This window comes from Alosa alosa, chromosome 13 (genome assembly GCF_017589495.1).
Source record: "Alosa alosa isolate M-15738 ecotype Scorff River chromosome 13, AALO_Geno_1.1, whole genome shotgun sequence".
Lineage (NCBI taxonomy): Eukaryota > Metazoa > Chordata > Actinopteri > Clupeiformes > Clupeidae > Alosa > Alosa alosa.
Genome location: NC_063201.1, coordinates 193,531 through 221,423, shown reverse-complemented (window position 1 = coordinate 221,423; position 27,893 = coordinate 193,531). Strand labels below are relative to the sequence as shown.

Here is a 27,893-nt window from a genome sequence, read left to right as displayed (position 1 = left end):
TGTCAGAACAACTCAGAATTCTAGATGCCAAACCAGTGAGTGTCATCAAAATTGAGATGATGATATGTACTATATTAAATGTTAATACTTATATACTTATACTATCATAACTGAGATGATGATATGTACTATATTAAATGTTAATACTTATATACTATCATATCTGAGATGATAATATGTACTATATTAAATATTGTAATACACAGGAAATACACAATTTGCCTTTCTTACATCAAAGCAAAGTTTTAGAATGTGCGTATTGAATCAACAGATCGTAATGATTATATTTACCTCAAATAGTACCACAGAATGAAAAGACTTGCCTTTCAGTGTGCAGACTTTTCAGTGTCGGAAATTCAGCTGGTTGATTTCAAAGTTTCAAAAGTTGCATCACAAAAAGCAGTAGACTTCTCTAACTATTCTTACGACGTTTAACCGAAGTGGCATGAATTCAGTTGAGCTGTGATGTTGAGAGCAAGCACTTTTTTTGCCTGACACTGTAACAGTTACAGGCAGATATTGCTGACAGAGGAACGGGCAAAACACAAACAAGCATAATTAGCATAATGCATAAAATGCCTGGATCCACAATCCTTCTTTCAGTGGAAGTCACACTGGGTGTAATACTTCACTGGGATCAATGATACATTTTATTGTGGAGCTGTTGAATAATTGCTCATGTTATTTTGCAATTCTAAATAAATATAAACATGTGCTTGGCTTGAGGTTCTGAAAACTTAAAGCAGCACAGGAACGTAAGTGATTGTTCCCCTAATCATTGTGTGATCAGCTAACCTACAGAATGCACTTAGAGTGTCGGTGTTTGTGTGCAGCACATCTGATGTGCCAGAAACTGGACTAACAAGACAACAGAACTGCCATTTGTTTGTACAATGATGTCACCAAAGGATAATACTTTTCATGTACTTGATTAATTTGGCCTTTAGAACACTGTCCAGGGGCCTCATTTATAAAAGTGTTCTTATTTCTGAAATAATCATACATGTGATTCAGAGAAAACGAGTTGTTTACAAGGCGGAGACCTAAAACCATCCGGCTGCGCACAAGTTGACGTTCATTTGTGATTTATAATGGGCACATCTGGAAGGGTGGCGTACGCACGTTTTTTTGTGCGTACGTTCGTTTTTTCTGAATCACATATATGATAATTTCAGAAATGATCTTAGATCAAATGAAAGAATGGTTTGCTATGCAACAATTTTATAAATGAGGCCCCAGGTGTTTGTTACAGGTTCTTATCTTATACTGTTGACGGTATGAGTATAAAACTCAAAAGCATTTTGCTAGTTGATTTGAAATACTACACATAATGCCAACACTTATTTGGACAAAGTTCAGTTTTTCCCCATTGTATGTGACATTACTACCATTTATTACATGAATGACCACTGGCAAACAGATTTCTCTGCTTTATTGTTTTATTTGATCAAGACAGGATCAATGAAATGAACACACAATAAATCTGATATCACTGTATATCTTTAATACCTATTATTAAATTATACGTGCAACTCTACTCTAACTAAAAATAATGGTTATTTAATATTCAACAGGATTTAATAGAATCTATGTGTTAAATATTGCCCAAGTTTCATGAAACAAACTATCACAATTCACACTAAACCTTAAAAGAAAATGGTTTGGTTAATTCATCTTCTCAGTCTTGCTCTTGCTGTTTCTGAAGTCTGTTTGGATGCCTGGATGTGGTGATGTTTGGATGCCTAGATGTGGTAATGTTTGGATGCCTGGATGTGGTGATGTTTGGATGCCTGGATGTGGTGATGTTTGGATGCCTGGATGTGGTGATGTTTGGATTTTTGGATGCCTGCAGAAAGAGCTACTATGGACACCAGAACTCTGGAAGAGGGAAACAAAACAGAAATCATAAAACATGGGTACGCATGTTTACTGCTATTTAAAAAAAAAAAACAGGATACAAAATACAAGCATAGCAGTGCACTTGCATCTGAGTATACAGTGACAAGGTTAGCAGGGTTTTCACAGAGCCTTGATCCACCTGAATGAACATAGTTTAACACAATGAATAGAGGTGCATCCCTGTTTTATAAACACATTACCTTTTTCGGTTGAGGTGATTTTAGATGAGTTTTGAGATCCACTGAATCTGTCAGGAGGATCCAGGTTTAGTCCAGTCTGCTGATTGGGTGCGGGATTCTGCCCGAACAGGACGTCTCCTGGGTCCTGGGCTCCGTCTGCTTTTGGGCGATCGCCATCATTGACGCCTCTCCCCGACTCCCTCTGTGTGTTTGGAGGTTTATAATGCGGGTTCACACACTTCCCGTTTCTATACACACGGATGGAGGATCCTTGGTAAGATGAGTCCGACACAAAGCTGATCAGAGCGGTGTGCAGGGCGTTTTTGTCGCAGCGGCCCTTCACTAGGAAAAAGTTACTCAGGCACACTCGCATGGCAGGGATGGCCTCGGGATGTTCATACCACGGCACGGTGTTCTTCACAAAGGATTTCTCGGTGGCAACCTTCGCATCATCCATCTTTCTGAACTTCTCACAGCGGAGGCACTCATCGAGGTTGGCCAGATACGGCTCGGCATACTCGAGCGAAGTGAAGCTGAACATGGCAACGGCATCAAGCTTTGGGTGGTAAAGGACTTTGTGCAGATTGGGCCCTGGCGGCACGACTGGGATGCCCTTCATGAGCTGAATATAAGAGGACACAATGCCCATCTCTGTTTCTTTTTCATCCAGCCACTCTGTCATCATTTTCTTAGTGAAAGAGGATTCATGGTGGAACTTCAGGATCTCTTCGAAGGCAGTCTCCTCCATCGTGCCCCCCCTGATTTCTGGGAGAACATCGAGCACTTTCCTCTTCAGCACCACGGTGTATCCTCTCAGCTTCATTTGGAAGACCTCCAGTTTGGCTGTGATCTCAGACAATGGAATGAGTTTGCTCACCTTTATCAGGTCGCGGACTCGGGTCTGCGCTTTGTGAAGATCCTCCATCGCAGCTTCGAAGGCGGCCACTAGAGTGGAGTTCACCTCGCGAATCAGCTGGGCAGCCTTGGGATCTATGTTTTTCAGAGGGTACAGCCAGACTTTGATGGGTACCGCGGCCTCCCCTTTCTGGCCCAGCATCGTTGGTAAACTCTTGTACACAATGGCAGCTTCTTCATAGGAAGACGGGTTTTCCTTCAGTTTGAAGTCACCGTGGAAAGTGCATTTGAACTTCTTGACCTTTTTCCGCTCATTCTCGTTGATGACCACCTTGCCCTCACCTGAGATTTCAACCAGCGGTATTTTCCTAACGCTGACTTTCAGCTCACCTAGGATCTCTTGCTTTTGTTGGATGTCCTCTGCCATCTGGTCAAACACCATGAAGGCCTCTGCCCCATAAAGCACTGCCGTGACGACATGCGTGGCCTCATTTTTCTCAAAGACATCTGGGTGTTTGATGTCCATCTCCAGCGTCATCAGCTCCTTGAACACGGTGGTTTCTTTATATTGCAAAGTGACCCTGCACTGGTGCCTGGACGTGGTCCTGTCCTTCAGGTAATGGGCGCTCCCCTCCACCTCCACCATCCCGGACAGGAAGCTGGCCTTCAGTCTTGCGCTGACTTCAAGCAGTTTGGATTTCTTGGAAAAGGAGTCGGACGCAGTCACGTTAAAGCTGGTGTTCTGCTGCCCCTTGATCCTCAGCACCTTTTGCATGTCTGCATCATCCCATAGTTTCAGTCCTGTCAAGTAGAGCATGAAACAATATAATATTTTGCCATTTGTAGATTCACTTCCATCAAGGATCCCACTTGATAATTTTGTGGCTATAGTTCAACTGTTAAAGCAAAGTGCTAACAACATAATGATGGGGTCAAATCCCAGAGAGTGCCCACCGGCTATGGAAATGATCTCTACTCTAGAATATCTCTACTGTAATTTAAAACATGTCTGCTAAATTAATTAAGTAAGGGATAATGTATAGAACGCCGGTTATTATTGGGAAAATAAGTGGAGGGGTCTTGTTTCGCCCTGAAGGGACTTATTTTCCCATAATGACCGGCGTTCTATACATTATCTCGCTTATTATACAGCTACTTGCCAAAACGAAATAATAAACTCCCCATGATATGTCTTTAGCCTACATAGCCTAGCCTATTTGTTACCGTTCATCGTGATTTGCTGAGAAACAAATAGTTCGCAACAACACACGCTGCTGAACTTGAATCAAACATTCTTTAGAACACAGCTGATCAACTGTCTGCTTTCACGTTTGAATGAAGTTCCAGTCCTTGAGTAGTGATATGAAAGACGTATCAGAAGCACAAAACCTGTTGCCATTGACAGCGGTAATTATATGTTTGCAGCGGTAATTACATTAATTTATTTTACCGTAGAACGTTGGGAAATCCCATTCAAGTCAATGGAGCGTTCTACTAGCATTGTGAAGAGCTGTATAATAATGTACAGTAACATGCAAAAACCGCACCTGGAATAACTGTGTCGTTGCGAGCATTATACAGCATGCCAGGGTGCATGGGCCTCCCCAAGGCTGCTATTAGAAAATCTGCATTCATGTCTGCAACAGCAAATACAGAATTGTATCATAATGGACAGCATTCAGTAATGATGCAAAACACCAGTAATAAGTAATAAGGTTACTTTTCTAAAACAAGGAGGTTTCATTACATGCACTCTTTCTTTCTCTTAAAAAAGGCATCTGTCGTTCTCTCACATGCACTCTTTCTTTCTCTTAAAAAAGCCATCTGTCGTTCTCTCACATGCACTGTTTTATTGTCCCAGAGTTTCACCATTTATCACTGACTTAATTTTAATAGAAATACATTTACTTTTCATTATACATTAATTAATTATTTTACATTCATGGCTATGCCCACATTTGACTAAACATAATGGAATGCATTATTTCACTTAAACGTCCCAGAGACATTCAATTTAATTTCATAATTCTGTGTTTATAACTTTTATTTTTATACTTTTTTTATAAATTTATAATTTATACAGTAATTTTAACTTTTATTTAAATAATGTGAAAAGGCATACTCTCACAGCTCAGACAATGGCAGCAAAGCACTGAAAATAGTTTGAGCTCCGAATAGCATTTCACGCAGAAACACTACAACATTTAGTCAAGGCTTAAAATCTGACCTGAAATGTATAGAAGCTTACCTTGACCGGGGGATTTTTCAATTGAACTAATTTGTGTATCGTTCAAAAGAAAGTTGGAAACCTAGCTTCTTTTTCTCCCTGCTTGTTGAGTGCTGTTGTTGTGTGCTGTGTGCATCGATGGTGTTAAACCGACTGTTTTAGTGGTTATTACTGTCAAACTGCTTACTTTGCATGTTAGTGCAAGCTACAAACAAGAAGGAGAAGAAAGCTTAAAAAGGAAAATGTTAGGCTGCTTTAGATTGTTATAATAAAATATACACATTAGAGGCTTTTGACATCTGATCCATCTGAAAATTCTTAACATGCATGTTTCAAAACATAATGTATACTGCACGACATGTAGCCTGGGTTAAATAACACAAATCTTGTGAGAGCATTTGAATTTGCTCTGCAGATCAGTCTGGCAACTAGTCCATTTGCATTCATTTCTGATTAACCAAATATCCAGGAACCAATCACATCCGCTTATCCAGCATAGAGCAGGCTTTATACATGACACTATTGTGTAAATTATTTGGAATTGAGTAAGCAACTACATTCAAAACCTTTGTTTACATCAAAGATGTGTTTGATTTCTTCCAAAAAGACTAGTAGAAGAGTATAATCTATGCTACCAGTTGAAGTTAAGTCTCATGGCTGGTTACATTTACACCAGCAGGATCCCCTGGGCGTTGGTCATTTCCAAATTAAATGCCATAATGAATGTAAGACAAAATATCAAGTTCATTTGTAAAGTGTATTTGCTGAATAACATGGTTGATTGACTGACTGAATTTTGTATATAAAATACAGTGGTTTAAAAGTGGGTTTAGTCCGCCCACAGGACAATAGGTGGGCTATGCACTTTTTGTTCAGGAAGGCTGTGGTTCTATGACTGCTATCATTTTGTGCATACTGTCACATAGTCTGTGCACATAGTCACATAGCTCTAACAGCAAATGTCATGTCCCTCCTGTCAAGGGTTTTCAGCTTTGGATGTATTTTCATTTCTCAGTAAAACAAGAAGGAGAAGAAAGCTTAAAAAAAAGGAAAATGTTAGGCTGCTTTAGATTGTTATAATAAAATATACACATTAGAGGCTTTTGACATCTGATCCATCTGAAAATTCTTAACATGCATGTTTCAAAACATAATGTATACTGCACGACATGTAGCCTGGGTTAAATAACACAAATCTTGTGAGAGCATTTGAATTTGCTCTGCAGATCAGTCTGGCAACTAGTCCATTTTGCATTCATTTCTGATTAACCAAATATCCAGGGAACCAATCACATCCGCTTATCCAGCATAGAGCAGGCTTTATACATGACACTATTGTGTAAATTATTTGGAATTGAGTAAGCAACTACATTTCAAAACCTTTGTTTACATCAAAGATGTGTTTGATTTCTTCAAAAAGACTAGTAGAAGAGTATAATCTATGCTACCAGTTGAAGTTAAGTCTCATGGCTGGTTACATTTACACCAGCAGGATCCCCATGTTGGTCATTTCAAATTAAATGCCATAATGAATGTAAGACAAAATATCAAGTTCATTTGTAAAGTGTATTTGCTGAATAACATGGTTGATTGACTGACTGAATTTTGTATATAAAATACAGTGGTTTAAAAGTGGGTTTAGTCCGCCCACAGGACAATAGGTGGGCTATGCACTTTTTGTTCAGGAAGGCTGTGGTTCTATGACTGCTATCATTTTGTGCATACTGTCACATAGTCTGTGCACATAGTCACATAGCTCTAACAGCAAATGTCATGTCCCCTCCTGTCAAGGGTTTTCAGCTTTGGATGTATTTTCATTTCTCAGTAAAACAAGAAGGAGAAGAAAGCTTAAAAAGGAAAATGTTAGGCTGGAGGTGAGTTTAACAGGTGTCACCTTTACATAATTAAGTATATATACTCTTTTGATCCCGTGAGGGAAATTTGGTCTCTGCATTTATCCTAATCCGTGAATTAGTGAAACACACACAGCACACAGTGTGGTGAAGCACACACTAATCCCGGCGCAGTGAGCTGCCTGCAACAGCGGCGCTCGGGGAGCAGTGAGGGGTTAGGTGCCTTGCTCAAGGGCACTTCAACCGTGCCTACTGGTCGGGGTTCGAACCGGCAACCCTCCGGTTACAGGTCCGAAGTGCTGCCCGAAGTGCTGCCCCACGGCCACGGCTGCCCCTAATTCAAAGCTGCAAGGCTATAGTTGCTCAGGAGCTACTCTATTGATGTTGTCTATGTGAAGAGATTAAACTCCTGATAGACTTGCTTAAAATTGTGTTAGGAAAATAAATGTTGAATACCAGTGTATGTTTTTATAGTATTGCAATGCTATAATCAATTAATGTAATATTTTGTACGTCTCAATTTAGCATTTTGGAGGACCCAGAATTATGTCACAGGACCCACATTTTCTAGCAGCACCCCTGCACACCTACATACACGCAAACAAACAAATAAACACACAACTCATTGGGGGATATTCCTCAACCAAGGAACTGAACTGAGGTGACATCACTTGAAGTTGATGTACAGGACAGGAACGGAACTTAAGTGGCATTACATGAAGTTGATGTACAGGAAAGGAAGAAGCCTACATCACAGAAAAGCCGTCCATGGCGTCAGTATTAAACGATACATGGGGTGGGCTTTATTCATGACTCATGGCGTCAGTATTAAACAACACAGACTTGTATCTTCTTTTGAATTGAGTGAAAACAATTCAAGAAAGATGTGATTGCTGTACTCCCGAAAAGATCCAGTAGGCCTAAGAGTTGAATGTCCCTATTGGAAATCAGAAGTGAACAAAGTGTTCCCAGACCACTTCTCTTTTGAGAGCCAACAAGATCCTCAACCGCTACCAGAAAAATAACCACAATAACTGCTGTCCATTTGGACAAAAATCCATATCTTCCATAGTTCCATTCCATATTCCTCCAGTCAGACCTGGTTCATGTGCCCAATATATTTACATTTACATACCTGACTTTCATAGATAGATAGATAGATACTTTATTGATCCCCAAGGGGAAATTCAAGATCTTTCATGATCTTAATACAGTGAAGTTTCACCTTTGAGCTCTGCCAATTTTATGTACATCCTTGTAAACACACAAACTCTCAAGGGCCCCAAACTCCTTATTAAACACAAAGCTGAACAAAATTACACACTTCAACGCAGAGCAGTCCGCTCCCGCAATCAACTCGCTCCCAACAGTGTCAGTGGAGAATCTACAGCGACCAACAACGCAGCGAGAATCTGTCTCTCACATCTTGGACAACTTCGATGGAGCTGCTGAGAATGTCACATCACCATGTCAGACTGCGCCTGAACCGCCGCAAGACCTTCATCCGAAGGTAAAGGTTCTCACAGCTGGTTCACCGCAGGAAGTTCTGCAGCATGCGCAAGACCCTCCTCCCGTCAAATTTGCGTTATTGAATGCACAATCTATCTGTAACAAGACTTTCATTTTAAACGACCGCTTCACGTCTCATCACCTGGACTTTTTGTTTATAACGGAGTCTTGGCTCAGCGGTAATGACGTCATTCCACTTGGTGAACTCTGCCCTCCTCACTGCAGCTTCATGAATTCCCCTAGGGCTACTGGTCGTGGAGGTGGTCTGGTCACTGTTTATAATAACAACTTTAAATGTAGAATTGTACAAATTGATATGTTCTCCACTTTTGAGGTACAGCTTGTAAAGATAAATGCCACCCTCCTCTGTGCATTAGTTTACCGACCACCAAAAATTAAGCTTAATTGTAATTTCATTCAAGAATTTGCTGATCTACTATCTTTTATGGCCTCTCGCTCTGACAATTTCATGATTTTAGGGGATTTTAACATTCACATCTGTTGCCCATCAAAACCTTTGGTTAAGGACTTTTTATGCCTTGTGGACTCTTTCAATCTTGTGCAATCTGTTATGGCCCGACGCATCAGAAAGGCCACACATTAGACCTAGTATTGTCTTATGGTTTCAATGTTTCCAACTTAGAAATTATGGATGTTGGGGTCTCTGATCATTTTTTGATTTTATTTGAATCTATTTTGTTTGGTCCCCCTGTATCTCCCCCTAAGTCATATTCCTTTGCCCGTTCTATTAATTCCACCACAGCCACAACATTCTCTAATACTTTCATCCTCTCTCACTCACCTACTATCTCTGTTGCTATTTCCACCTGCTCTGACATTGAAAAATTAGTCACTCTCTTTAATGCATCATGTCTTGAGACCTTAGACTGTGTTGCCTCACTAAAACAAAAGCGTGTCAAAACTATCACCACTCCATGGTTAAATGCCACGACCCGTTCTGTCAGAAAATCTTGCAGGAAAGCAGAGCGCAAATGGAAAAAAGAGAAGCTTCAGGTCTTCTATGACCTTTTCAGAGATTCTCTAAAGACCTACCAAAACTCTGTTAAGGCAGCAAAGGTTGAGTATTATGCTCAGTTTATCAACAATAATGCTCATAGGCCAAAAGTTTTATTTAATACCATTAACTCTATTATAAATCCTGCCTCTGCATCATCTACTCTTGCCCCTTCAACAGAAATCTGTGAGAAGTTCCTCAACTTCTTCATCGATAAAATTGACAAAATAAAATCTCAAATCTCCCCTCCAGATTCGGATCCCTCAGTGATAGAACTTTCACCTAGCTGCCTCCAACAGTTTCAGGCTATATCTTCCTCCCAGCTTTCTGAGGTTGTCTCCCATATGAAATCTACATCCTGCCACTTAGATGTTTTACCTGCACGCCTTTTTAAAGAAGTTTTTACCATCATCTGCCCTCTTGTATTGGCCATAATTAATCACTCACTAACCAATGGAGTGGTCCCCTCAGGTTTTAAACGTGCAATTGTGCAACCTTTACTTAAGAAACCTAACCTTGAGCCCAGTGACCTGAAGAATTATAGGCCTATTTCTAAATGACCTTTTCTGTGAAAAGGTTGTCCTCTCTCAGGTTTCTTCTTATCTGAGTGAGTTCAATATATGTGATAAATTCCAATCAGGTTTTAAATCTCTGCACAGCACAGAATCGGCCTTGCTTAAAGTCCAAAACGACATTCTCTTAGCAGTTGATTCTGGATCTTGCGCCCTCTTGGTGCTTCTTGATCTGAGAGCAGCATTTGACACCATTGACCATAACATCCTATTAAAACGCTTGGAGGATGAAGTTGGTCTCCAGGGTTCTGTTTTGCAATGGTTCTCTTCTCATCTTAGTGATAGATCATTTTCAGTTAGTTTAGGAAATTTCTCCTCTTCCTCTGCCCTTATAAAGTGTGGTGTTCCTCAGGGTTCCATTGTGGGCCCTCTTTTATTCTCTCTTTATATGCTACCCCTTGGCTCAATTTTTAAAAAGTATAACATTCAGTATCACTGCTATGCAGATGACACTCAGTTTTACCTGCCTGTTAACACTAATGGCATTTGTTCTTTGGAGAATATTTTTAACTGTCTCAGTGACATCAAATGCTGGATGGCAAGAAATGTTCTTCAACTGAACGAAAGTAAAACTGATATAATTATTTTTGGCCCTCCAAGTGATGTTTCTATCTTGGAAAATGCACTAGGACCTCTCTCTGCAAACTGCCACAGTGAAGTAAAGAATCTTGGGGTTTTCTTTGACTCCTCTTTAAATTTTAATAAGCAAATAAATAGTGTGGTCAAAGGCAGCTTTTTCCAGTTAAGAACCATTGCAAAACTGAAGCCCTTTTTGTCCTTCTCCGATCTTGAAACTCTTATACATGCTTTCATAACATCTAGACTAGATTATTGTAATTCATTATATGCAGGCCTGACCCACTCCACTCTCAACAGACTTCAGCTAGTTCAAAATGCAGCAGCTAGATTATTAAGTGGCTCTAAGAAACGTGATGTATAACTCCTGCGTTGGCTAAGCTGCACTGGTTACCTGTGGAGCACAGAGTTAAGTTTAAAATTTTACTTTTTGTCTTCAAAGCCCTCAGTGGTTTGGCACCTAGTTACATAGGTGACCTACTAATTCCTTACAGCACTCCAAGATCACTTAGGTCTTCATCTCAGAATCTTCTCTATATCCCCAAAACACCTTTAAGACTAAGGGTGATAGAGCCTTCTCTGTTGTTGCCCCCAACTCTGGAATAGCCTACCTGTACATATTAAGTCCTCTCCAACCATTGACTGCTTTAAGTCTAACTTAAAGACTTTCATTTTCTCCCAAGCTTTTAATCTACCTTAATACCCCCCCCCCCACACACACACACACTCTTTATTCTTTATTTTATTTTTGACCAATTTGTTTATTATTTCAATTATTTATTTATTTCCCCCCCATGTTATATTGTTGTTGTACCATTGTCATTGTTTTATGTTTGTTTGTAAGCACTTTGGTTCAACTCAGTTGTTTTTAAATGTGCTATAGAAATAAAGTTGACTTGACTTGACTTGAATACAGCTCAAAATATGATTGCAATGACGTCATCAGTGAGAAAATATAGAAAAACAACTTGCAACACCAAAATAGCTCCCATCAATAATTGAATGTGTGTAATGTTTTGAGCGTGTTGCAACACCAAAATAGCTCCCATTAATAATTGAATGTGTGTAATGTTTTGAGCATGTTGAATGTGTGTAATGTTTTGAGCGTGTTGAATGTGTGTAATGTTTTGAGTGTGTTGAATGTGTGTGTGTTTTGAGTGTGTTGCTATTCTTCAGACTGCTCTTGACATCAGGCCATATCTTCAGTTCGGGGGCAAGTCATTACATTACATTACATTACATTACATTACATTTGGCTGACGCATTTTTAGCCAAAGCGACTTACAACATGGTAAACAGTTTAAGTTTTAGAGCAATTCTCAACAATTTTAGGACAATTTAAAAAGCATTAGAGTACAGTAAGAATAAGTGCATCAGTGAGTGCTGTTTTTAACAGTTACTTGTCAGTTTAAGATGGCTGGTGAGTGATAGGATCAGCAAGACTTGTTGTAAGTGTTGCTATGAGAGGAGATGTTCTCTAAAGAGCTGGGTCTTCAGGAGTTTTTTGGAAAAATGGAGAGGGATGTCCCTGTCCTTGTAGGAACTGGCAGTGTGTTCCACCAAAGAGGAACAACAGATGAGAAAAGTTTGGATTGGCCTGAGCGTACCGGTGGTAGAGCTAGCCGTCGTTCGTCTGAGGAGCGCAGCGGTCTGGAGGTAGCGTATGTCTGTATGAGGGCATTTAAGTAGGTGGGAGCAGAACCGGAGACTACTTTGTAGGCAAGCGTTAGAGCCTTGAATTTGATGCGGGCCGCCATAGGTAGCCAGTGTAGCTGGATGAGTAATGGGGTAACATGTGCCCTTTTGGGTTGGTTGTAGACCAGGCGCGCCGCCGCGTTCTGGATCATCTGAAGTGGTTTCACTGCGCAGGCTGGGAGACCTGTCAGGAGGGTGTTGCAGTAGTCGAGTCGTGAGGTGACAACTAAGTCTGGGTCACTTAGTTGTTTATCCTTCATCAGATGGCCGAATCCTGGACCTATGTATTCCCATAGGGCTGGGAGACAAATAACAGAGAAATAATGTTTTTTTTTCCTCAGTAGTCAGTAGCAGACATTACTTCCTGTAGGAGTCAGCTTCTCACCATGAAGTTTGGGTTTCTGATGTTGACACCATATGCCGTATGTACCTTTTGTTGTGCTGGAAAATTGGAAAATAAAGACCAGATAATATCAATAATATATATATATATATATATATATATATATATATATATATATATATATATATATATATATATATATATATATATATATATATATATATATATATATATAGAAATAAAAATAATACTGGTAATAATAAATATAATAAATAATAAATATATAAACAATAATACCTTTCCTCTGTTTAACGAGCAGCACAATGGCAATACAGAGAGCAGAAAGGACGATGAAACAGGCTATCACAATCCCTATCAAACCTCCCAGGGTGAGACATTTATCTGAGAGAGAGGAAGAGAACAGTGCGTGAGAGAGGAGACTGAGGAAGAAGAGCAGTGCATGCATGTCTTAAGTGAAGATTCATTTTATTGACTTTATAGTGTTTTGTGCATCATGTCACTTATTGTGAATTGCCAAAAGTGCCTTTCTGAATCATGTAGCTCTTGTACATGTAATCATGAGCTCTTGTACTTTGACATGTACCTTTCAGTGTGTACTTTTCATGTCTGAAAAGACATTTACTTGGTCATTTACTTAATGCGGTATGCCCTGCCATGAATCTACAGTAGGTTTGTGATACATTTCTGTACATTTATTGTATTATTTACGCGCTAGATTTATTTGTATTTGAAAGGTTCATGACTTACAGTGGACAGTGAGTGTGGCTCTGGTGGTCTCGGTAGTCTCGGCGGTGGACACAGTGCAGCTGTACTCCCCTGCGTCTTCTCTCTCCAGTGTGCTAATTCCCAGAATCCCCTCGGACATGGCGATGCGGGAGTCTGGCGTGAGTGTCACGCCGTTCCTCCTCCAGGTGACACTCGTCTGGTTTCCTGCCCAAGTGCACTGCAGGATCACGCTCTCCCCCTCAATGGCTGTGGACTGGATGGTCAGCCTCACAGAGAGCGCATCTGAAGGGTTGATTTCAGAGCAGATCTTGACATAGATTGTACTTTCAAATGTGCTCAGTTTATCTATAGGTTTGGGATTTTTCAAGCCATAATTATTGTGATGTTTTGTTGTTTTTGACTAAGTAAGTTAGAGCTCCTTGCCAATCTGGGCTGGATTCTTAAACAAAGTTAAAGTTAAAAGTTTAAAGTCATACACTTTTTTCCAAATCGATGAGGACTCACAACGGTAGATTCAGAAATTGAACCCGGGCTGACCGATAGTGAGGTGGTGGCATTACCACTTATCCTACACACTCACCCATGTTCTGTTTGTCTAGAGTGCAGTCTTGTCTAGAGGGCAGTCTTGTCCACTTGTGTACTCTAATAGTGGTATAGTGGCTCTAACAGAAGGCAATACTGACGACTTGTCACTTCAGGGCGGTGACAGAAATAGAACTCACTGCACTCGTATAGCCTGTTGAGTCGGATGAAGTCATTGTGGCTCATGCTGAAAGCTATCCCAATAGGAACATTGGAATTAGGGATGGGCACCAGGGTGGCCTGGCCATTCTTGGAAAAAGCTGCTCTGAAACACAAGGAAGTCTTTTCAGTTCAATTTTGTTCTTGATGTAAATGTAAATCAGGTTTATAGGCCAAGTATACTTGTGTATGCAAGGAATTTGGTCTCTGCATTTATCCCATTCGTGAATTAGTGAACACACAGTAAGGTGAAGCACACACTAATCCGGAGCAGTGAGCTGCCTTGTGAGCTGCCTTGCTACAGCAGTGCTCGGGGTTAGGTGCCTTGCTCAAGCACTTCAGCCGTGGATATGGGCATGGGAGAGCAGTGCTCAACCACTTCCCCTGCCCACATTTTTCCTACTGGTCAGGGATCGATCTGGCAACCCTTCGGTTTCAAGTCCAAAGCCCTAACCAGTAGGCCACGGCTGCCCCAATGATGGCTAAGAAGACACAAGGGAGACCAATATAAGAGAGCAAGGACAAAAACTATCACAGATGCAATCCGGGCCACTTCGGTAGATCATAGTTCAGTTGGGTTATGGAGGCAGAGTTCAGTTGGGTTATGGAGGCAGAGTTTAGTTGGGTTATGGAGGCAGAGTTTAGTTGGGTTATGGAGGCAGAGCAGAGGGCCCACTTCACAGGAGACTTTGTGCACATCCCGGGTGCTGAACAAAAAAAGGTCAAGTTTTTTAGGAAAAAAGTTCGCACACTCCTTGGTACTCTTTTGTTGAGTTTATTTTCTCATTATTTGGCACATGACGTTTCGACCTTGCGGTCTTCCTCAGATTCAGGGCAGAGGGCCCAGCCTACTGTAAGGTGGTTGTTCCAAGACATATCCAGACATTTCAAAATGAAAACAGGAAAAGACTTAGAGTGGTGCGCTCTAGAATCGTTGCTCTATAATAAGTACCATGGTATAGAGTCTGAGGGCCAGATGTACTATTTTGTTTTGCTTTTGCACCCACTTCAGGCGTATTTGTTTCGCAACGTGCGTGTAAAATCATTGCGAGGTATGTACAAACAGGCCGCAATGATGTAAAAGCGCAAACTGCCTGTCGCGGGAGCTGAAAGTGGCAGATTGCGATATTCATGTCATGCATATACATTCATGGGAGGATCCAGGGGAAAGTGGGAGTTTAGCGTAAAAAGATGGGAGGGGAAGCGCAAAGAGCGCCTAGTTATGTATTCCGCGGTATGTACAAAGACTGCTCCTGAAAGCGCACGTCTATTCTGCGCCTAAATACTTCCGCCTTGTAAAAGCAGGTGTTGTAAAGTATTTGTAGCCTACTATCAAAAGCATCCCTGCTGAAAAAAACAGCTAGAAACCAGCTTATGCTGGTAGCTGGTTTTAGCTGGTCTTTGCTGGTTTTCTTCCAGCTCTTGCTGGTCTTTGCTGGTGTAGCTGGTTGGGCCACCAGCTGGATATGCTGGCGTGACCATCTGAGGAAGCTGGTCATGCTGGTTTGACCAGCCTGTCTTGTGGGATACAGCTGGTGCAAGATGGTCATGCTGGTGACCAGCCTGCCAAGCTTGACATTGTTGGTGTAAGATGGTCATGCTGGTTTGACCAACATAAGCTGGCACGGCCAGTTAAATCAGCAGTGTAGACCAGCAACACCAGCTAAAATGACCAGCTTGAGGTGGTACGACAAGCAAAATCAGCTGAATTACCATCGTTAGGTGGGTAAACCAGCTGAAGGTATGTTTTCGCAAGAGATTTGCTGGTCTAGCTGGTCAACCATCATAGGGTGGTCAAACAAGCTGGTCAACCAGCAAACCACCTTTAGCTGGTCAGGCTGTTTTTTTCAGTAGGGATCCCTAACTTTCATTGGCCTTTCGAATGTCTGACTTTCACTTTCACGTCATTCACTTAAACTTTCCTACTTGCTAGATTTGACCAATTTTCCATAGCCTACATGCACAAGTAGTTTGAGTAAAACTACTGATCTTCATTATCTCCCTGCTTGTTGACATCTTATCATGTATGGTATTATTTCATGATCGCTAAACGTTTGATTCTTTTTAATGTTGTCATCAGTTAATTTTCATTCAACTGCGCTTGTATGTACTGTAGGCTCTGCTGTTCAGTTGTGGATGTTCGTAAATTGCGTTTATGGGCGGAGAAAGGCAGAGAAAGGCGCAGTTTACACTAGATTGAAAAATACAACGGAAACTTGGGTCTGACAGCGTTCGCAATCTGCGGTTTGTCCATGACACTGATAACGCTACATTCGCAAATGTACGTACATCTGGCCCTGAGTCTCATACCATGATAATCTATAGCAAAGATCTTAGCGTGGAGCGCTCTAGAATCTTTGCCCTATAATAAGTACCATGGTATAGAGCAGTGGTCCCCAAACTACGGCCCGCCACCTCATTTTGGGTGGCCCCCCAAAACATGTCCGTGGTATATAGCAACCGGCCCGCACGGGAGTACGACATCGTCAAACTATAACCTCCGTAATTTCCCCCATTCATTCTCTATGGCGAGTCTTAACAGTACACATGTAACATTCTTTTTGTCCACTGGTGGTTGTTTTGGCGCTGTTTTGCATTTGCCATCGAAAATGGAATGAAATGTAGGCCTACCTGCAAACAATGTAAGAGGCCTATGTAAGAGGCCTATGCTGACTACATCAGTGCTCAAAGTATTCTAAAAGTTTATCAATTAATTGTTAATAACTAACTAACTTCTATTCAAGTCATATTTCTGGGACTTTCTGGGATAATTATTTCTATTTTTTATTCACTCGTTGAAATGTTCATAGTCAAACATAGTTCACAAAGTTCTCATCAGGTGAGTGAAAGTTAGAATGGTGGTCATTTCAGATGTTTTTGCCAGCTCTCAAAGTTTGAGAACTTTAAATTATTTGTAGGATATTGCTTGTTCACAACTTGAGCTGTGTATGCAAAGACACAGAGTTCAGAGTTCACACATTTTTAATAAAATATACTTTTGGGACTCCCTGCTAATACTTTTGGCAATGCTAAAGTCTTTTTTATTAGTATTATTTCATTTGAGCTACATTTTACACTGATATGGCATGATGGCAACATAAACACAGCTAACAATGGTATTAAATTGCTGTAGCCTATGATTAAATGTAATGGGATATTCAACTAAGGTAGACTGCTGTTGTTCACAGCACTAAGCTATTTATGGTAACTCTTATACTCCGAGTCTCTGGCCCTCTCTTAGAGCCAGGCATAGTGAGCTGGCCCTCGGAAGAAAAAGTTTGGGGACCACTGGTATAGAGTCTGAGTCTCATACCATGATCATCTATAGCAAAGATCTTAGAGTGGAGCGCTCTTGAATCTTTGCTCTTAAATAAGTACCATGGTATAGAGTCTGCTGTGGAGTCCCAGAGCTGCTCTGTATAACACTATACTATTGTATTATAGTACAATTTTACACTGTAAAGCACAGTTGTTCTGAAAACAAAGTAGATTTAGGATGGACCCTATTTTTTTTGTATAGGTTGCATTATTTTTGTCACCATATCTTCTAATACCGTGCATGCCATGCATCCTGACTTGTCTGTTACTGTTTGTTTCCAAAAACACTTTTTTGTTTTAAAGTATAAATGTACTGAATATATGTGCATAGTAAATGTGAATGTGTAGGTGTGAATGAGTAACTCACAGCAAACCACATCATACAACAGAAAAGTTTGACCATTTCTATAGAAGTAATGTTATGAGAACAATGTTAAGCTTTGTAAGGCTAGATTTGAGCTGAATTACAGTTTGAACAATACTGACAAATCTGTCAGCGACTCAAATGACATCCTGTTGTAATGTCATGATCACTGGAGGAAACAGAGACATACTCTCATCAGACACATTTTTATGAGTCATCATTCCTTGGCAGTTTCAGGGAAACACTCTGATCTCATCAGGTGATCACTGCTGGCACAGAGAAACCTTTGTCTCAATTACACACATTCAAACTTCCGGTTGAGGAGTACGTCCATTGCAATACATTGAGATGGCAGAGTTCTATGTTATGGTTTGTCCTGAAGTTTGGAACGTTTATTTAGGATTTGGTGACATTACTGTGATTACTACCTTCCCTATCTGAAGTCAGGAGAACACTGACTCAGGAGTGGCTGTTCTGTGATGACTTTCTAAAAATAATTACCATGGTTACCAAGCAGATAATACTGCCCCGCAGTAAGTGTTTTGGTTTTAGCATTTTAGACAATAAATAATCAGACAATGCATTGGGTTTAAATAAAGAAAGCACTTTATATGGCAGATAATGCATTGGGTTTAAATAAAGAAAGCACTTTATAATAAATAATCAGACAATGCATTGGGTTTAAATAAAGAAAGCACTTTATATGGCAGTTATGTATTGAGTTACTGTGCTGAGAATGGCCAGTCCGTCTCTAAAATATATATGATCCAGGAGGCCACCGCCGTGGTGCCGTCATCTACCCACTCCGTAGAGGCGCATATCATCTACCTGCTCCGTAGAGGCGCATATCATCTACCCGCTCCGTAGAGGCGCATATCATCTACCTGCTCCGTAGAGGCGCATATCATCTACCAGCTCCGTGAAGCATATCATCTACCAGCTCCCCTGCTCCGTGAGGCGCATATCATCTACCCGCTCCGTAGAGGCGCATATCATCTACCTGCTCCGTAGAGGCGCATATCATCTACCCGCTCCGTAGAGGCGCATATCATCTACCTGCTCCGTAGAGGCGCATATCATCTACCCGCTCCGTAGAGGCGCATATCATCTACCCGCTCCGTAGAGGCGCATATCATCTACCTGCTCGATAGGCATATCATCTACCCGCTCCATTAGAAGCATATCATCTACCTGCTCCGTAGAAACATATCATCTACCGCTCCTCAGAGTTCAGAGAGATATCATCTACCCGCCCAGAGAAGATATCATCTACCTGCCCAGGCAAGATATCATCTATTCCTCAGAGGCGATATCATCTACTCCCACCAGAGGCGATATCATCTAGAGGAGGCACAGCCTGGGTGGGCAGGTAGAGATGCCAGCACAGCCTTGGGTGGCGAGGTAGAGGCGCACAGCCTTGGGTGGCGAGGTAGAGGCTACAATCTTGGGTGGCGAGGTAGAGGCGCACAGCCTTGGGTGGCAAGGTAGAGGCTACAATCTTGGGTGGCGAGGTAGAGGCTACAATCTTGGGAGGCGAGGTAGAGGCGCACAGCCTTGGGTGGCGAGGTAGAGGCGCACAGCCTTGGGTGGTGAGGTAGAGGCGCACAGCCTTGGGTGGCGAGGTAGAGGCGCACAGCCTTGGGTGGCGAGGTAGAGGCTACAATCTTGGGTGGCGAGGTAGAGGCTACAATCTTGGGTGGCGAGGTAGAGGCTACAATCTTGCCATCTGACCTCCTGATTGTAATTTTTGTTTCCTCCCAAGTTAGTTTCTTCATCCTCTTCTGCTAACTAGCCGGAACTAGCAGACCAGAGCCGTGAGCACCAGGCAGAAGCTAACTAGCCGGAACTAGCAGACCAGAGCCGTGAGCACCAGGCAGAAGCTAACTAGCCGGAACTAGCAGACCAGAGCCATGAGCACCAGGCAGAAGTGGGAGTGGTGGAACATAAGGGGCATTCCCTCTTTCCTTCCCAGCATGCATCACTTCTGTCTTTCTTTGGATGATCACATATAACTCTGATTTAAACTCTTATTTCTTACAATCAGACTTATCCTGACAGCATTTCATGTTTTCAGTAACTTATTTACTTTAATACATTTCTTTTTTTTAACCTTTCTCCATGTGTGGTCTCCCTCATGTTATCTCACCAAAAACAAGCCTGGTGGTTTAACACTATGGTAAGCTATATCATCGTTAAGCATAAGTCAGTCAGACAGGTGGACAGTTCTGAGCATTACTCACCTTTTGTCAGACAGGTGGACGGTTCTGAGCATTACTCACCTTTGGTCAGACAAGTGGACGGGTCAGTTAGACAGGTGGACGGTACTCACCTGTGGTCAGACAGGTGGACGGTACTCACCTGTGGTAATGCATAACTGAGCTGTAGTCATATGGAGTGTTCTGGTTCAGAGTGTCCACTTGGTCAAAGTTTCTTTCTTTGCCTTAAAAAAATCAAGACTGAATTGTTAAAAAACTGCATGTGTGTGTGTGTGTGTGTGTGTGTGTTTTTCCATACTGTAAATGAGACAGTTAAGAAACTGTACACTATTTAAACACTTCTTACTCACCTGACTGTACATTCTCCAGATGGATGCGAACATACTTGTCTCGATCACTCCTTTGATGTTCGTGATTGAAGCCCAGGGCGTGTAGGAACTCATGCTGGATGGTACCCAGGAACATACACCCTGGACGCTGCAGAGAGACCTGCTGCACGCTGCCTCGCCGTCCAACGAACGAGCTACAGCTGCAACACACAACAACTATCTTACAACTATCTTACAGCGACCTCCACAAATGTGCTAATGTGACATTTATTTATAAATATATAAATAAAATAAGGAGACACAGGAGTGAAATATTCATTTGCATTCTAGTTGTGAATAGAGTATCTGTTTTCTAGATAGATAGATAGATAGATAGATAGATAGATAGATAGATAGATAGATACTTTATTGATCCCCAGGGGAAATTCAAGTCTATCTATAAAGGTAAGTGCATTAGAGTTAAGGACTCATATTGATTTTCATACCCTCTCCCAGAATATATCTGCAGGTAGTCTCGTTCAGTTTGACGAGGTCTGAAGCGGATGCAACTGGAAGACTGGATCGAAGCCATGGCCCTCTGAATGAGATTCCTATCAATTGGTGCTACAGTTCAAATAGCAAACAGAAACTGTGACTGGCACTATAAGTCATCAAAACATGTGCATGGAAGATATAGTATGTCTTATGGAACAATAGAAGAACGAAATAGAACAAAAGATATAAGTAAGTATAAGTATATATATACTCTTTTGATCCCATGAGGGTCTCTGCATTTATCCCAATCTGTGAATTAGTAAAACACACTCAGTGCACAGTGAGGTGAAGCACACACTAATCCCGGCGCAGTGAGCTGCCTGCAACAACAGCGGCGCTCTGGGAGCAGTGAGGGGTTAGGTGCCTTGCTCAAAGGCACTTCAGCCGTGCCTACTGGTCGGGGTTCGGACCGGCAACCCTCCGGTTACAAGTACGAAGCACTAACCAGTAAGCCAAGGAAGATATGAGCTATTAAAAATACAGATTTCAGGCCAGTAGATTTAGCAGATCACTCACAGTATTCATTGCCAAGGACGTACGGTACGTAGACGCTTCCATCTGTAGATTTCTCCCATGTACAGCCGCGTGCTGTGCAAGGATCAGCGTTTCTCTGATCCACTGGGGCCACAGAAATGTCGTCTAGCAAAACAAAACATCTTTCTTGTCATGTGACCATAAGAATGTGAAGATAAGGCATACAGTATAGAAAAGGCAATTCCTATTGTACACATTACAACAGATACTGTAAGAAAGGGTGACTCACCTAAGCCAGCATTAGCTGCCTCCAGTATCTCTGATACTGTGTGTTTCATCAACGTGTCTTCTGTAATGTGATTAGATTGCTCAAAATTATATTTTGAGACTCACAGAAACCTATTTCAAAACAACCAGCATGCTTTCTTCTTCTTCCTTGTAAGAACATACTGCCATACTGCAACTTGCTGTAAAAATGACTACAGTACCCAGCATGCTTTCTTCTTCTTCCTTGTAAGAACATACTGCCATACTGCAACTTGCTGTAAAAATGACTACAGTACCCAGCATGCTTTCTTCTTCTTCCTTGTAAGAACATACTGCCATACTGCAACTTGCTGTAAAAATGACTACAGTACCCAGCATGCTTTCTTCCTCTTCCTTGTAAGAACATACTGCAACTTGCTGTACGCTAGAGGCCCAACTCCCCTATACTGGCTGCAGTTTTTGTCCATGGCCCCTGACATTCTGGCATTCTGCTTTTCCCCAGAATGTCTTCTCTCTTTCTCTCACTCTCTCTCTCTCTCTCTCTCTGTAGTAATGCTTGCTTACTGTAGCTGCGAAAGTTAATTCAATTTGACTGAAATTGATATAATATCCTTCCCTATACAGTAAATCTCCAATCTTTTGTAGTCTGTTACCGAAATATATATTGTATAGATCTAAGAAGATAAATCTTAACCTAATTATATCCCAACACACAAAACCATGACTCACCATACACTTGCACCCACACAGAACTGACGGTTATACCACTGGTACTATTGGTGACTACAGTGACAGTGTAGTTTCCAGCATCATCAATCTGAACTGTTGAGATCCGGAGTTGTGAATTTGTGATTTTCACCCGACCGCTGTACTGAGGGACATGACTGTAGGCCACCCCTGATGGGCCGCCATCTGGACCTTGTGCCCATAGGCCCAGTATCACCCCACCGGGGGCATGCCATGTCGCGGAGAGGATGCCCATCATCCCTGGCACTGACAGGGTGGCATCATCCCCAGAACGCACCACCACTGGGTCTACTTCAGGGATCTTACCCAGTAGAGGCTGGCAGTGAAGTGTACCCAAAATAGCTGTGGACAGGGGATATATAAAGTAGAAAAGAGTGAACTGTGATCTCAATTGGCATTATTGCATTGCATGTAAATGCAATGGACTATTATCGCTGTTCTTCTTAATATTCTTCTTCCGACCAACTTTGACGTTCAAAGGCTCTAAAACCACTGAACCGTTTGACGTCATTCAAACAATCTTCTTGGTCTTGTAACAGAGATTTGGCCAATGTATTTTTCACATTTGTAAACTTTATACTTTTTGAGATATGTACGATAAAAGAGCAAGAAATTCTCATAGAGTTAACATTGACCGCTGTGGCGGCAACTTTTAGCATTATGACGTGACCTGCAGCTGAAAGCAATCAACTGCTGAACATAGTACCACTGGAGCTGTGGATTTTCTGAACGTCTTTGCCTGCTGTGCTGTGGTAACTTTATTTGCTCGTAAAACTCTCCTTCTGAGGCACATTTCACTAATTACAGACAAGGTAAGTGTTCCGGTTTTTGGTATTTGAGTAATTTATGTCGTCAAACATCATGTTATGTTACGTTAGCGTTAAATATGTAGTATGAAATGATGGGTCACAAATAGCTAAACTAATGTTAGGTAACGTTAACGTTAGCACCTTGCTACGTTGATATTTATTATGTAAGGAAACTCACTGTTGATCAACGTTAATGTCGTCAACTTTAGGGCTCAGTCAGTTAGCTGTAGGTTTGATAGCTAACGTTAACGACAATCAAACATAACGTTAACAACAATCAAACGTAACGTTGGCTCCCAGCTAAGCTAACGTTACATTTGCTCATTACTAACCAGCAGCGTTTTAACTAGAACGTTAATGTAAACCAGAGAATTACAGACGGCTCTGGTTTGGCCTAGCCTACATGGTTTCTATTCAACATCAGCTAACTTTCCACAGGTGTATTATCAAGCACCTAGAATAGATTATGAATGCAGACTGCATGGTGCTTGATTATACGGTGAAGGGACCTCATGAAACCCATGATTCTTGTTGGTAGTTGGTTATCAAGATACTTAGTATCAGAATGATCCGTCCTTAAGACTCATATGCTTATCAACAGCAACAACAAACTCTTTGCCTACAAAGTTTTCTAACTGTTTACGTTTTATATTTTAAAAAATATGATTAGTTATCAACTATCCTTAAAGGAAAATTCCGGTTTTTAGCACTTTAAGGCCCTTTTCTGGTTTGTTTTGGGTGAACTAGAGTGGTGGACACCGAAATTTTGACGATTGGTCCTGTCTCGACTTTTCTGACTCGTTTTGAATCGCCTTTGACTTCTCAGGGTGGCTGGCAATAAGCATACTGTAGTAGGCTACTCAAGCATGTCCTAAAACAACCCTTAACGTTTGTTTTCAAAACTGTGCAACTCACCGAGTGGTTAGTGGTGTTCGTTGATGTTCCAAAACAAGTAGCGTAGCGAAATACAGTTTCTGTTGTCTTTTATTTGGCATTTTGTAAAATCCCATTGATTTCTGTTGGAAGACTCATTGCACGTTGATAGCTGCGCCACCGTCTATGCTTCAGGTTCAAATATTGAGCGGTTGTGAATAGTTCCACAATTACGGAGCCCGTGAGGTGACATGGAAAAAAAAAACTAAAAAAAAAAAAAAAAAAAAAACTGAGAAAAGGTATGTACTTGTGACAAACACTGACTAGGTTTGCGAGATCTTGAGTTTGTTTTTGCGAGATCTTGAGTTTGTTTTGCGAGATCTCGAGTTTCTTTTGCGAGATCTCGAGTTTCTTTTGAGAGATATTGACTTTCTTTTGCGACATATTGAGTTTGTTTTGCGAGATCTTGAGTTTGTTTGGCGTGATATTGAGTTTGTTTTGCGAGATCTCGCAAATCCATCAATGCAGAACCACAAACGTTTTGGAGAGCTTCAGTCACTGAAATTACGTTGCAGTGCCTTGTTTTGCCAGCATGCAGCGAACAAGAGCAAAACTTGTTGCTTGTTGTTTCTGGCAGTTTCCCTATTGGCTGATAACGATTTATATTTAAAAAAATGTATCAAAAGTTACCCTTCCCCCGTGGGGAGTAGTAGGCTACGTTAGACGTGACCTGTCAAGACGTGAGGTTGAGAGATTCTGTTCTCGGTAGTGTAGCCAGAAATGTTCAAATGGGTGGCCATACAAACATTAATCATAGGCATGTTATATTTATGGCATAAAAATGGAGTTTATTGAAGGCATTTGATCACAGCTGACAAATTACACAGAGACATTTTCAACTGGAGCAAAACAATGCATGAATGTAGCTTGGGTGCGTCTTGAATTTCCCCTAGGGATCAATAAAGTATCTATCTATCTATCTATCTATCTATCAATCTACATGAAACACAATTGAGACAATAGATTGACCGTATTGGACAACTTCAAAGCCTTATCATAGGCATGTTACATTCATGACATGAAAAGTGGAACTTATTGTACAAAAATGAACACATTATGCTGTCGGCTAAACATTTTAAACTTGCGCAAAACTCGGTGCGTCACATAAATTAAAACACAAATTGAAGCAACAGCTTGACCATCGGACAATCCTACTGCAAATCCTTTTCATAGGCATGCAGCGTTTATGACATAAAAAGTGGAATATGAACACATTTCATCACACCTGACAGTTACGGAGCTGCCGGCTGTAGCCTACGCGATTTTACTGATTCTTGAACTATCAGCGCAGTGTTGACTTGCACGTCTTTTTTAGATGGTGAACGTAAACGATGGAAAGCCCTCTAATTGGATGGGCAAGACTGACAAGTAGACAGGCCCGTATGGTTCATCTATATTATTTTAACTAATTGATCTGAATAGGTTGATGTTTCTCCTGGTAGCCTGTGCTCGCCTGTGCTGCGCGTGCGTATACCTTGGCCATAATGGCTGTTGCGGTCGTGGGCGTGTTGCTCCCCGGCACAGAATAACGTAGGACCGGCCCTGTCTAAAATCAAAAGACTATCACTGTGTGTGTGTGGTAACGTTAACTTCTGGTCTTGACTCACTGTAGAATGCAGCGGCTTGTTCACTGCACTGGAGAATACAGCTAAACAAGTTAAAGAAAGGGAAACGAAACTTGTGATGTCTAGGAGCAATGACGCCCCCCCACCCCCCCTCGGCTTTTTTCACAAATCGCACCCTGACTAGTTTGGCTTGTCAGTGCGGAACGCAACCTCAGACCAACGCAGATGCCAAAATAAGGAACGGCAACGTAATTCCAGTGGCTAAAGCTCTCCGGAACATTTCTAGTGGTTCTCATATGCATTGATGGATTTGCGAGACTCGCAAAAGAAAGTCAATATCTCGCAAAAGAAACTCGAGATCTCGCAAAAGAAAGTCAAGATCTCGCAAAAGAAACTCGAGATCTCGCAAAAGAAACTCGAGATCTCGCAAAACAAACTCAATATCTCGCAAAAGAAAGTCCAGATCTCGCAAAAGAGACTCGAGATCTCACAAAACAAACTCAAGATCTCGCAAACCTAGTCAGTGTTTGTCACAAGTACATACCTTTTCTCAGTATTTTTTTTTTTCATGTCACCTCACGGGTTCCGTACACAATAGCAAATAAGACGGCTGGAAATCATACATTGCGCCGATATATGTGCTTTTAATAATCAACGAACACCACTAACCACTCGGTGAGTTGCACAGTTTTGAAAACGAACGTTAAGGGTTGTTTTAGGACATGTTTGAGTAGCCTACTACAGTATGCCCATTGCCAGCCACCCTGAGAAGTGAAAAGGCAATTCAAAACGAGTCAGAAAAGTCGAGACAGGACCAATCGTCAAAATGTCGGTGTCCACCACTCTAGCTCATTCAAAACAAACCAGAAAAGGGCCTTAAAGTGCTAAAAACCGGAATTTTCCTTTAAACTGAAAACAATAAAACGGAATTCTGCTTTGTTTGCAATTTAATATTATAGGCTAGTATTTAACTACCAGCAGCTTGATGGTGCAACAACTGAATTGTACTCTACCTTTTTTTTTTTTTTTAATTGTCCTAGAATTGTTGAGAGAATTGTTTAAAAAGCTTAAAATGTTTACCATGTTAGTCGTTAGGTTAAAAATGTGTCAGCCTAATGCTTCCCTTAAATACCTTAGTTGTATTGAATAATTGTACAATTGCAGACATTCCTTGTTTTGGTATAACTGTTAAACTTGTTTGCTTTTGCCTTTTAGGTTCCAGACCAGACCAGACCAAACCAGTGGTGATGACCGTGTATTACATTTATGATAGGAAAGTGAGGTTAGTGTCAATAAAAGACAACACTGAGACAAGATGAAGTTGAAAGATGGAAGAGGTAATATCCTTGGACTTACTGGACACATAAATAGCAAGAACACAAGTTTGTGACGGGGTCATGTCCAGTAAAGAAGGCTGTGAAGACAAAGAGAGAGAATACTTAGGTTGTGTAGGTCTACTATGTTTAGCTACACACTCAGGGACTAACTTAAAAGATCTCATGAATATGTACATACTGTATGTACACACCTATGAAACAAGTATGTTTAAAATAATAATACAGAGACATTTCCCAAACATATATAACCATTGACAAGGAAGTGGACTGAAAGTAAGAATAGTCCTGAAAATTCAAATCAACTTACCAAAGATTAATCGAAAATATGAAATTAGGGATCCCGCAAAGAGTCCCCCCGTTAGTGGCAAATTAGCTTTCCTGATGAAAGATGATGAAAGTTTCGCTTCAATGCTGACAGTTTGTTAAGGACCAGTGTAGCGCAAACGATGGCAGTGATCTCCACATGTGATGACTGCACTTCTCTTCACTGCACTTCTCTTCACTGCACTTGTTCAGCAGGAAAGATGGCATTCCTGGAAGGCGTAGAAATGAAGACACTTCCAACGCTTGAGTCTGAGATTTTTTCTTGGTAATTATAGTTGTTATATGTAACATAATAAAACACTTTGAATTCAATTCATTATAATATAATTGTGTAATGCTTGTGTGACACCAATGCAACTGTATTGGATTCTTTTCAGTTTCCATACAAAGAAAGCTTCAGGAAAGAGTTATGAGTACATTCATACAGAAACTGATAGCCAGATTATTCTCAAGGCACAGTTTGTG

The 27,893-nt window shown here is 41.2% G+C and overlaps 2 protein-coding genes across 2 annotated transcripts; both read right to left on the bottom strand.

Moving 5' to 3' along the window:
• Positions 1–1,861: 1,861 nt before the first annotated feature.
• Positions 1,862–4,568, bottom strand: LOC125305665 (stonustoxin subunit alpha-like). The gene is made up of 3 exons (XM_048260573.1): positions 4,481–4,568; positions 2,100–3,734; positions 1,862–1,878 (listed from the first exon to the last, which is right to left on the bottom strand). Exons 1-3 carry the CDS (start codon positions 4,566–4,568, stop codon positions 1,862–1,864), a joined length of 1,740 nt encoding a protein of 579 aa, XP_048116530.1.
• Positions 4,569–12,500: 7,932 nt separating this feature from the next.
• LOC125306560 (zinc metalloproteinase nas-33-like) lies at positions 12,501–27,549 on the bottom strand. The gene is made up of 13 exons (XM_048261983.1): positions 27,412–27,549; positions 27,124–27,181; positions 22,443–22,802; positions 21,736–21,795; positions 21,489–21,611; positions 20,924–21,041; positions 20,460–20,638; positions 20,252–20,333; positions 14,193–14,317; positions 13,492–13,752; positions 13,021–13,125; positions 12,766–12,821; positions 12,501–12,678 (listed from the first exon to the last, which is right to left on the bottom strand). Exons 2-13 carry the CDS (start codon positions 27,164–27,166, stop codon positions 12,661–12,663), a joined length of 1,530 nt encoding a protein of 509 aa, XP_048117940.1. The 5' UTR covers positions 27,167–27,181; positions 27,412–27,549; the 3' UTR covers positions 12,501–12,660.
• Between the last annotated feature and the right edge of the window lie 344 nt (positions 27,550–27,893).